General features: G+C 39.0%; 1 protein-coding gene across 6 annotated transcripts in view; it reads right to left on the bottom strand.

Annotated features, from left to right (window-relative positions):
- The window catches only part of LOC116787290 (solute carrier organic anion transporter family member 1A2-like), a 46035-nt gene that overhangs the window by 745 nt on the left and 32947 nt on the right, over positions 1-12343 (bottom strand). For 5 of the 6 annotated variants that reach the window (XM_032688777.1, XM_032688780.1, XM_032688781.1 and 2 more), the window contains 11 exons: positions 11982-12114; positions 10987-11093; positions 8976-9122; positions 8558-8656; positions 7893-8126; positions 5590-5754; positions 4544-4739; positions 3614-3779; positions 2402-2586; positions 1793-1857; positions 513-630 (listed from right to left, as the gene is read on the bottom strand). In XM_032688777.1, the coding sequence (XP_032544668.1) occupies positions 513-630; positions 1793-1857; positions 2402-2586; positions 3614-3779; positions 4544-4739; positions 5590-5754; positions 7893-8126; positions 8558-8656; positions 8976-9122; positions 10987-11093; positions 11982-12114 (1615 nt within the window). The remainder of the gene's footprint in view (positions 1-512; positions 631-1792; positions 1858-2401; positions 2587-3613; positions 3780-4543; positions 4740-5589; positions 5755-7892; positions 8127-8557; positions 8657-8975; positions 9123-10986; positions 11094-11981; positions 12115-12343) is intronic. The other variant, XM_032688778.1, reaches the window with a different exon arrangement.

Genomic DNA, 12343 nt, shown 5'->3' with positions numbered 1-12343 from the left:
TTTCTTCAACATTCCCATAGCACTCCTTGAAGGACTACAAAAGCATGAAATGTAGTATTCTGGGCCAATTTCCAACTTGAGTAACTATATCTTCCCTATAAAATTCTTCTTTATTTTAATTCAGGTACTATATCAACCATTTTCTCAACGATACGCAATGCAATTTTTCAAAGATACTGCACAGTCAGTCATTAAACATTTTTGCCCACAGGAGCTTACTGCTTTTAGCTTTTTTTATCAGAATTCAGTGTTTTTAAGGCCTGTTCTCATAAAAGGTTATTAGTGAATTTAATTATGGCACCAGAACATTTCTGTCCAAAAGCTGATCCAGCGTCTGTATCAAAGGTTGCATTTGACAAATAAAGTCAATGCCAAGGAAAAATGCTGTGTCACATCTCTAACACAGGAGCAGTTTGTCTATTAGGAAAAGATAAAGTTCATAAAATCATATCTCTATGCATGTAATAATACATGATAAAGAAGGAGAAATTAAAATAAAGTAGGAAATATACCTGTACGTGACAATATCGTACATCCTACAGGCTCCTTCTCCACCACAAGTCATAGTACCCCACTTCAGGCAAGTGGTATCTATCAAAGCTCCAAAATAAATGGGAGATGGAATTCCAGCTACAAAGAATATTAACAACATTGCTGTGAATAACATTTCCTCTGATTAGCAGATGCACTGCAGAACCTGTGCTGTTTGTCATGGACTGCATCTGTCCTGTCCTCTTGCAGCATGAACCACATTCTCTGAATATGTTCTCTCTTCTTCCTTATACATCTACCCTCAAAAAAAGGTTTTCTTTCCTGCTACCTGTTTACCAATGTAGACATGTTAAAATATGAACTGTGATTCCTATTCAGAACTCAAAATTTCTCCTTGTCAGTGAGAGGGAATGTTGTGTTAAATAAAGATGTAACAAGAGTGAAGGAATGCAAAATTGCTTTCAGATAAGCAGCAGATGTAATCATGTGTCCTGGCTTCTGCTGGTATAGGGTTAATTTTCTTCCTGGTAGCTGGCACAGTGCTGTGTTTTGGATTTAATATGAGAATAGTGTTGATAACACACTGATATTTTACTTGTTGCTGAGTAGTGCTTATTCTAAATCAAGTTTTCAGTGTTTCATGCTCTGCTAGTGAGAAGCTGCACAAGAAGCTGTGAGGGAGCATGTCCAAGACAGCTGACCTGAGCTGGCCAAACCATTCCATACCCTAGAATATCATGCTCAATTTATAATTTATAATTCCCTCAGGGAATTGGCTGGGAGGGGCCAATCGCTGCTTGGAGGTGAGATGAGCATTGGTCAGCAGGTGGCAAACAATTCTATTGTGCATCACTTTTCCTTCTTCAGTTTTATTCCTCTCATTATTATTACTAATATTATTATTATCATTATCATCATCACCACCATCATCATCATTATATTTTACTTTATTTCCACTGTTAACTCTTCTAATCTCAACCTGTATTGTCTACCTTCTTTTCCAACTCTCCTCCCTTATCCTACTGCAAGGGGAGAGTAAAGTGGCTGCATGGTACTTAGTGGCTGACTAAGTTAAACCACAACATCAGCCTATTGCCCAGTATAAAAAAACCCCACAATCTGAAAGCTGTTCTAATTTGCCATGCTGCCTAGATCTGTAAAAAAATCCTAAATTCTTCCTGATCAAAGGCACTCCATAGAAGTGCACTCCTGTGCCATGCCCACAGCCCTGATGGAATTCTTCTCTTAACTCTAGATTGGACCTAACTGTGCTTTTAAAGTGTGTCAGATATTTTCTCACCAAATACTCTTGAAGCCAGTCCATGGATACCCACTCCAAATGACTTTTCTTCAGGCTTTAGAGACCTGTATGATAAATACATAGTACACTTATTAGTAGAAGTGACACTAACTCTGGGGTTTTTTTAATCAAACTCATCATCACTTTAGGTCCAAACCATTCTAATTACAGCGATGGTTGAAAGGGTTCATTATCCTCATTAGATGGTGTTTATTGAAAAAAATTCCTTAACTAGGACTGCCAAATCACGAAAGGCAGAGCTATTGTCACAGTACCATCCCTTTGAACTGAGGCAAACACAGAGTGCAAGATAGTTGTGCCTTAATCATGTTGAGGTGATCGATAAACACATGGGTATCACACACCTCTCAGTGGCTCAGTCCCCTGACTTGGTGGTCCTGCATTAATTCAGGATATAGCTTATAGCCAGAAGCAACAGCAGACTATAAAGCTGACATGACACTAAACCTCAATAGCACAAAATGACATAAGATTTTTCTGCTCTTCCTCCTTCCATATATAAACTAACCAACTTTTAATTCCTGGGAACCTTTGACCTTAGAATAAAAAGTCGAGTAGATTTATGAAGATAAGGACATTTTACTATACCTCATTAAGACCATGTATCCAGGCATGGCTGCTAAGGAAAAAATGAAGCTGCAGACTAATGACAATATCAAAAAATAATGAAGCATCTTGTCACAGTTTTCATCTTCATCACACTGGCCCAGAATTGCAGAGACATTTTGAGAGGAAAACCCTGAGGCTGCGACACAGGTGCAGTTTTCAAATACCTGTCAAAAAGAGTGTTTTAATCACACAGGTTGTCCAAACTCCTGCACCGAGTCTGAAAATCGCACCGTTGGCACCCAGTTCACTGTCTCCTGCACTTGTTACACCCATACTGCACTGTGGCCTCTCTCCCACCCCACAGTTGGCCAGGCACAGGTCCAACCATTCCCTGCATGTGGAGTATGGGGTTAGGGAGCTCTCATGCAGCTAGGACTGTGCTCCCTCAAGGAGGCCGTGATCAAGAGAGCCTTCAAGTTCCCCAGCACAGCCTGGTTGTGTGGTCCTTCCACTGCCAACAGACTCATAACCAAGAGTGTGGTCTTTCATATGTCAGGAGAGAAGGAACCAGAGATTTAATTGAGGCTGGGTTGCAATATTCTTATCAAACACTTGCTTCTACTGAAATCATTGCCAGAATAAGGACTCTCAAAAATCAGCCAAGGTAAACAAAGGCATCAGCATCTGACCCTCATTGTCATCTAATACTTCTTTAAAATATTTGTAAAGTACAGAGGCTTTCTAAAATCTCTATGATTGGGGCTTTTTTTGAACTCATTATTTATTTTTTTTTCAACCTAATTAGAATTTACAGGGGGTTTTATGGAATATGTGTTATTAAATAAGATAATAAAAGTTCTATAATACCTGGTTACTTGTTTAAATCTGCAGGGTCAAAGAGATTATTAAGTCCATGCTACAGACTTTCATTTTGTCCAAAATCATCTTGTGCAGTCAGGTTTCCAACTGGCAATACCTTCAGAATAATTTCTCACTCCATTTTGAGCATATAAGGTTCCCCGAGTTTCTTAGAAGAGGGGTCTTCTTCATTATAATTTTTAATTTAAACTTACACTAATTTTCAGATTCAGTTTGGAATTTCTGGTGCTACTTAATGAATTTGTCAAAATCTATCACCTCATATATTCAATAAATATACATGTATGGGTATTTCCCACCCTATAGTGATACAGATATTTCTCCCCTACTATCTTTCATAATTAATAAAGCACAATAAAATGTATGCTTTACCACACTTCTTCCAGTTCCTCTTGAGGATTTACACCCAGCAAGACAAGGTGACACATAAGTGATTCCATTGTTCCCACAAACGGGGTCCCATATTTTAAGTGAACAATCACAATCCCTGTTGCAGTCAGCAAGTAGAGTATTTTCTACATATGAAATTTGTTCTATTCTGAAATACATTTAGAAGATGGATAAATATTTCAGTAAAGAAATAAATACCTTCAGTAATCCTTTGCAATGCTTAAGTTTCTATGCTAGCTCAAGTGTTTATTTAGGACAGAGTTCTGCATGTTCCAGTCCTGGAGTCATGCCTTTCTGCCTTTATATAGCATATTGTATGATATTACATTAAATTAATATTATCAATGAGGTATGCATACCCCACAACATTTTTCTCAGCTGTGGCACATATGCTCCTGATTCCTGTAAGTGTTGCATGTAAACCTACATGTCCACTTTACAGACACACAGCGATTCCCAATGATTAATGGCAGGATTCAAATCAAGAATCTGCAAATAAAATATCCTATGATAACTTGATAACAATCAAATTCCAGTATACCAGCATAAGATTAAGAAGGGTGTTTGTCCCTCTGTTGTTCTGAAACTGCACTCATGTACACCTAATTTGATCAACAATTTTTTTATTTTCACCTGCAATTACATGACCCGATTAATTATATTACTATAAGAATTATTATGGATATGCAATTGTAGGAGTCTTGGTGTGGATATCTTTTTCAGTACGCTTTTCTTGCTTGAAACAGTGATAGCAGAAGGTAGACCTACTGTCTCATGCAAGTAAAAAGCTTTGAGCATTTAGGTAATGAAACCAAAATGTTGCAAAGCTAAGGAGCCCCTGACTGATTCTTGACAAGAAAAATCATCCCGGTGTCTTAAGACTGAAGTCCTCTTGTTTCTTAAAGAACATACCCTTCATAGGAAACTGTAAGACCAGCAACTGGTGCAGTATCACAGACAGTCCAATAGGCAGCAAAGTAGAGAAGATATTCCAGTAAAGATACCCAAAATGCTATGTTCGCAGCCTGATAGATATTTATCTTGAATTTCTTCATGAATAAGCCTCCAGAAAAATACCCCACGCATAGAACTGGTAAGTTGTAAACACCTATTTAAACAAGTGAAACTTCCATGTTAAAATAAAGGCAACCATTGAAGCTACTCTACTCTAAGGTAGCTACTGAAGTAGATACTAAAGCTACTGAAAGGGTAGATTGTGTTTGGCAAAGACTCATCCAGTGACTGTGGCTGAATAATTTAACTACAATCAGCAATGAGTCTCTACTAATTTCCTTGCACACCCAAAACCTCTGCCAAAGTCAACAGCAGGTGAGAAATTCTTGAGAAGTGAGATAGAGGGTAGGACTGAAAAGATTAATTAGCAATCTAGAGTTGCAATCTAGGTGCACCTTAAAAAAAAAAAAAAAAAAAAAAAGAAGAAGAAAAAATATATTGTTTCAATCCAGCCTCCCCAGACAGAGAAACTCAACAGGAAGACAAGCTACTAGAGTACATCTCAATACACACTGAGCATCACAGGAACAGACTTTCAGTTTTGATATGAGATTACTAGATATCCTCTCACATTTCTTTGCTGACTGATATTTTAATGAAGCAAATTCTGACCGACAGTGGTTTTGGAAGTGGTTTTACACAACCATCACATGGCTTGGTTTCATATCAGCTGAACTTTCTGGGCCAATTCGAAAGATGGGAAGTAGATTATAAAATTCTGCACAGAAAATTAGGAGAACCTTAGCAGAAAATGCATGAATATATAGAAATGTGTGGGAGCGCAGTATGTCTTCCTTGTAGAAGCATTTAACCCTAGTATGTATGTGTATATAAGTAGATATGAACATATATATATATATATACACACACACATATAAATACAGATAAATTGCACAGAGACATCACTACTTGGTAGAACAGAGCAAAGCAAAATGCAAACATACCAATTAAAAAGATGGCATCTGATGCAGATTTTCCAAACTGCTGTTCCAGGTATTTGGGCATGAAGGATACCATGCCATCGAAGGCACTGAACTGTAGCACAGTTATGCATATAAATAACATGTACACGGGGTTGCGAAACAGAGCCTTGAGGAAGGGGATGAAATCTGGAATGAAATAATGGACTGGGTTAGTGTGATGCTTTATGAAAAGGATGAGCATTGCTCAGTGTGGTTGAGCGGGGAAGAGGGGAACAGAAAAGGTCCTTTAACTGTACCAAACTGGATCTTGTGCTTTGCCAGACACCACAGGCCAAAGGAAACCAGATTAGCCCAGGCTTCCCCAACATGTCTCCTCTACCCAAAGATACCCTCACACACACACACATGCCCACCAATACATACTGTTGCTTGTAAAAAAATAATAAATCACAGCAACAACCTTCTCATGAAAGTTTCCTGAAACTTTTTAGCTGTGCAGTGACTGAGCTTTGCAGTTACAGGTCTGCAGCAGCAGCTCCTCTCCCATCTTTCTTACTCCTTTTTTCTCATCTCGTGCCCAGAGTGTTCACCAAAACTCCTTTCTTGCACCTGGCATATGAAGGGAGTACAAGGGGAAAGGGGTACAAATGCACTAAGAGCTGTGACAACCTGCCCCCAAACTAATTTTGGTTTTTTCTGGGGCAGAAGATGTCTGATGAGAGATGTGACCAAAGTTATTCCCACCATACTCTCAAAGTCTGCATCAGCCAGTCTTCAGCCAAGTAAGCATCTGAGAAACTAATTTACACAGTTCTTTTCTCTGTGTAATGCCTATTAAATCAGGATCTGAACCATAAAAAAAACCCCACAATTCCCCTTTGTCTAATGTTCCCTGTTAATTAATGTGCTGAGCTATTGTAAAGAAATTCTGCAGAAAAGCATCTGTAAAACAATGACTGTGCTTCATTGAAAGTGGGCACCACTTAGGATGGGTGTACATTTTCAGAGGTAGGCAAGTATCTTACTAGAAGAGGATCTGTATGCAAGTCTTGCAAAAATGAGTCAAATATTCAAAACACTATAAAATAGGCTGCATTATTTACATATGCAATGCAGTTTATAATCAGAACTTTCTGAGGAAATTTAATTTTTATTCAATTAATTTTATTTCAGATTAATTTTAACTATAAAAACTTCAAATTTCAGCTTGAAATCCTTGGCAATTAAAAAGTTGTCTGAATATATCCTGGTCAATAGTCTGTGAGTGGCCCTGCTTGAACAGGGGGTTGGACCAGGTGACTTTCAGAAGTCCCTTCAACTATTCTGTGAAATTAAGAGATTCTAACTTCAGGATATTCAGAGGCAGTGGACACTGACATCAACACAGGGAGGGAATGATCATGAAAACACAAGCTCTGAAGGGACTCTGAAGCACCAGGACCCACATCTGATCTAGGAATCCTTTTTCACCAGAACAGTATTTTATTTATGGACTCATTTAAGGCTACATGACCAGCAGGAAGACATGCTGTGTTTATCAAAATGAAGTTGCAATATCAGCCAAGATCTGAGTGCTCAGTCTGGGTATGGTGAATTTGCAGGACTCAGCTTGAAACACCACAGACAGGTAGCTGCCACATGGCACTTACTTTCTGAAAATTAAGGTCCTGTCAAGGGACCCTGAGCTGACTGTACAGAATCAGGACACTTCTTGAAGATCATCGCCTTTGACATATTTTATTCACTTACATTTCCAACCAGCACAAATAATGGAAAGAAATAAAAAAGCTTCCTAGAAATATATGGATCTGAAAGACCACAGATGTGAAAGTTACCAAAGGTAACATGAATGCGAGTCAAATTAGATCTTTGTTCAAAAGCAATTAAATGTTCATGAGACACTTTAGCACCTGACAATTCCCTTTTATGGCTTTAGGGTGGGCTCAAGGGATGCACAAGTCTTGTGCTGGGTTTCTGCTTTTCTGTACTATGAATGTGGGGTACAAGCAACTAATATCTGCAACTCGTCCACAGCTCACTGAGTTGCAATATTCTTAACCAGATTTCAGTGCTTTAACCCTCTCACAGGAAGAAAAGATCTACGTACACCTGAAATGCAGGAGGGGGAAAGGAATGACTCCAGATGAAATTAGCTTTCTTCCTCTGCAAGGAGCCATTCTAAATCCCTACACAAAGCCTTTGGTACTACAGAGACATGAAAAACAGAAGAGGCATTTCATACCTTGGACCCATCTTTAATTACACAAATACACACAGTTCGCATCTTAAGGATTAAATTAAGAAGGAAATAAAATATAACTTGCCTTTAGCAATTTCATACATGTTCTGTTTGGCTTCATTTTTGTCATTGTCTTGCAGTGGTACTACACTTTTTTCACTTGTCTCCTCAGGTTCATTGGTTTCACCTTCCTTCACAAGTGACTTGGGCAAAAACCAGAACGGTATTCCCACGAGAAGGTTCAGCAATGCACAAATCAAAATGCCCAACCACCACGCTCCAACCCAGCGGGCATCAGTAGCTGTTATAGTTATCTCATCTATAAAAAAAAAAAACAAACCAAAACCATACATCTTATATCAGCTCAGAAACATTCTTTGCTCTGATCGTGTGTTTTCCTAGTCATTTTTGACATAGGATACATTAAAAGTACGTTAGTGATTCTCAAAGTGAGGCGCGTGGAGGAGAGTAGTCCCCAGTCTGGCAAATTTCAGTGTTTTATATTAAATTAATTCTAATCCTTTCCTACCTTAAGCCAGAGGACACAATTGTTCATCAAATAATTTATAAGCAGATTGATCAGTGTGTGAATTGAGTATTATACACAGATCTTCCATTCTACCAGAAACACCAACAAACACAGATAAAATTGAGACATCTCATATTAGCAAAGAAACATCTTTCAGCTCTGATAAATACACCAACATGACTATGTATTTATATATGAGATTTTATATATTCAGCCATTACCTGGACCTACTGATCCAACATCAACAAACAGTTCTGCACAGAATGATGCCAACAATAAACCAAGGAAGGGGCCAACTACAGTTGCTGTGTGTAGACATGCTAGAGTAGGAAAAAGAGAAAACATACCAAATTAGAACCCAGATATAATTATTTTCTTGGAATTGTTACGTATCTCTTGGACAGCTACACTGGAAAGGCATTTGTGCCTAAAAATGGACCCACTTCAAGAAGTTAATCTCTAATTAAATTCCACAATATTCTAGTCAAAGTTCCACAGTATTATTTTGATCAGGCAATAATGACTGTCTTCTCTCTTCCTTTATTGGACTGAAGGGAGTCATAACTATCCTTTCTTTTGCTTTTGTTTATGTGTGTGTTTGTTTGGGGGAGGGGAGTTATCACAGTAGGGCAGATTTACCCAGGTAGAAAGGTGAATTCTCTGCTTTGGCAAAATCCTCCAAATAGGAAATGCCCAAAGGCATGATGGGAGTTTCACCCATTCCTCTCACTATGTTTCCAACCATCACAAATATCCACAGCAAGGACCCAGGCTCTTTTTCACATTCTGCAAATAAAATAAGAAGTCATAATTAATGTTTTAATTCTAACTCTTAATCACAATCTAGAGACAAGGAATTGACTAACAGCTTAAATTTTGGTGGGTAGGTCTGTCCTATAAAAAAAGTTAAATACCTGGTCACAGTACTCGAAAGGCTCAGACACTGGATAAAGCTGATGAACTTGCTGAAGCAGAGTTTAAATCCCTTCCCTCTCCATGCCATACCTTGTCCAATCTTCTGGCAATCATAGAATCATAGAAGAGTTTGGTTTGGAAGGGACCCTAAAGACCACCTAGTTCCAATCCCCTTCTCATAGGCAGGGACAACTTGCATCAGAACAACTTGCTTGAAGTCCCATCCAACCTGGCTGGACTTCTCTGGGCAGCCTGTTCCAGTGCCTCACCACCCTCACAGTGAAGAATTTCTTCCCTATATCTGATGTAAACCTGCCCTCTTTCAGTTTAAAGTCATTCCCCCTTGTTCTATCAGTACCTACCACCATAAAAAAGTCCCTCTCCAGCTTTCTCATGGGCCCCCTTTAGGTACTGGCAGGATTCTGTAATGTCTCCCTGGAGCCTTCTCTTCTCCTGATTAAACTCCAACACTCTCAGCCTGTCTTCACAGCAGAGGTTCTCCAGACCTCTGAGCATCTTTGTGGCCTCTGGACTTGCTCCAGCAATTCCTTGTTCTTCTTATGTTGGAGGCGCCAGAGCTGGACACAGTACTCCAGGTAGGGTCTCATGAGAGTGGGATAAAGGGGAGAGAATCATCTCCCTTGACCTGGTGGTAACATTTCTTTTGATGCAGCCCAGGATACTCCTTGATAAATAATCTGAATGATGGGATTGAAAGCACTCTCACCAAGTCTGCTTCAGATTCCACCGTTCTCTCCCACTTTGCCATACTTTGATTTCTCAGTGCCAATTCATTAACAAATAAAAATGAGCTTTGTCAGCAGCAACTGATGACTTTCTAAGTGAAAGTATTGCTGGCCAGAGATCAAGCCTGGATCTCCTGTGTCAGTGTCAGGTTGCTGTCAGAAAACATTCGTGAAGAAACTCACATGCAGGTGTGGTCGAATTCAGTCCAGTTTTTGCTTCACGCAGGAGATGGACTCAGATATATGAATATCACAGTCTTGCTTGTCCATAAACTAACAGGGAAACAACCACCTTACCCAAGTATGCTCAGGATACTCAGAAGATTAATCCCACGCTCAGTGTGAGAATTTTGTGAACTCAGGAGATTAATCCCACCCTCACTGTAAGAATTTTGTGTGTGATCATTCAGTAGTTGCCTCTGAGCCTTTTGACTTCACAGTAGTTTTCACTTTATATGCACATTTCTAGTGCACAGTCATCAGAATCAGTGTTGTGCTCAGGCCCACAATTAAGTTTTAGCTTAGTTTAAAAAATTTTCCTCTAAAAGGAAGCAAGATCTATGTTTAGTTCCACCTCTATTTCTCATTCTTTTATTTCCTGTGTGGTACAACAAAAAAGAAACCTGATGCCTTTTAAATATTGTACAAATATGTTTCCCACCTCCTCACAGTATCACAGTATTTCAAGTCAAAAAGAGGAATATTTGTGAAATAACCTGATGTTATAGACTCCCAAAGTGACTTTGAGATATGTTAACTGAGCTGTTCGGATACTGTGAAAACTGCATGAAAAAATGCTACAGCTCTGGCGTCACAGAACAAAGAAATACAAAGGTAAGGAAATTTCCCAGCCTCTAGTTTTCATGCCTGCAAAAAGTATTGACCAAAAGCAGAACCCTAAAATAACTGTTAATAAAAGTAAAAATCTATTTACTTAGACACTATAAAAACTGAGGAAAATGTATTAGCAGACATAAGAAGAGTAATACCTGTTGATGGCTCCTCTGTAGGCAAAGAGAATGAGCTTTGGTTAACAAGGCATAGGGGCATCACTGAAAAGTTTTCCCGTTGTGAAATGCTGCTTTCAATATGATACCTGTTTGAATCAAAGGAAAGCTTGTACAGATTAAGAAGATATACAGGAGGACCACCTCATATGTCTGTAGTGGAGCTACCTATAAGAAGAGTGTGTAGCTATAAGGAAGGAGGAAAGCCATGTCAAAAGTTAACTGAGACTCAGTAATGAAACAGGCCAGGAACAAAGAAAATGTAGCAGTGTTTTACCCAGACTCTTATCTAGTCTCTAATACAGTCTTGTAACAGGTGCTTCAGGAGGAGTCATGAACCACACTAATGAAATCTCCCATATCATCTTCTCTCCTGCTTCTCTTATATTTTAATCCAATTTACACCCTAAGCAGAGGGTACCACCAAGGCTGTCAGAGCCATACCACATTGGACATAGCAGGATTAGAGGATCTTCTTTTCTCAAAAAATATCTCACTGATTAAGATAGACAAGCCTACATTATTATCTTGTTAAGTCAATCAAACATCATGAAAAAGTAGTTGAAGAATCATCACGCTCTGTAAAGGCTTTGACAACACAGCTATGATCTCCCATTCAGGTTCCAGACCAAAGATATCTTTAAAAATCATCTTACATTGCCCATCCAAGTAGATAAGAGCTGGTAATGTAATTGGTATCACAGCCCACTGTTTCTTTAGAGAATCCATACAAGGTGCAGCACCAGGATGAAGGTAAGGGAAAGGAAAGGTGCCAAACAGAGGGGGGACTCTCCTCAGGAGGTGATGACTGACTTTTGAAGCCATCTCAGAAGCAAAACAAACCAAGCTGCTCTGTAATTATCATATTGAACCCATGCTCAGCAATGTCTCTCTCAGTAAGCAACACTGTGGAAGGAGTCATGGATTAACACAAGCGAGGATGGCAGAAGCTGCTGTGAGCTGAGCAAAATACTCACCTTCCAAACAGGAAATGAGGAAGTGATATCAAAAGACATCCAAATGACAGAATTGTGCAGCCCAAAGCAATTATTCTGGGCCTGTGAAGCTTTGCTCCAAAGTAACTCACAAATGCTATCAGCAGCAAGTTACCTGCAAAAAGAACCTGGTTGACTTTTACAAACCAAGGCATCCCCAGATCTTTTAAAGTGCAACACAAATTTCAGTATACCTTGTAAGCTCAACATCTGTTTCTTTTCTTGTCTTGTAAAAACTGTAACTAGACAGGGATCTGCCTACATGATGCAGTAATTCCCTGCTATGTGTGATCTTTTTTTGAATGAGTTACATCACATGAAAGCAACATGAGAACAGAAGGTAG

Source organism: Chiroxiphia lanceolata, chromosome 5, assembly GCF_009829145.1.
Source record: "Chiroxiphia lanceolata isolate bChiLan1 chromosome 5, bChiLan1.pri, whole genome shotgun sequence".
NCBI classification, from domain to species: domain Eukaryota; kingdom Metazoa; phylum Chordata; class Aves; order Passeriformes; family Pipridae; genus Chiroxiphia; species Chiroxiphia lanceolata.
The sequence above is the reverse complement of the archived record's forward strand: the minus strand, read 5'-3'. Positions and strand labels throughout refer to the sequence as shown.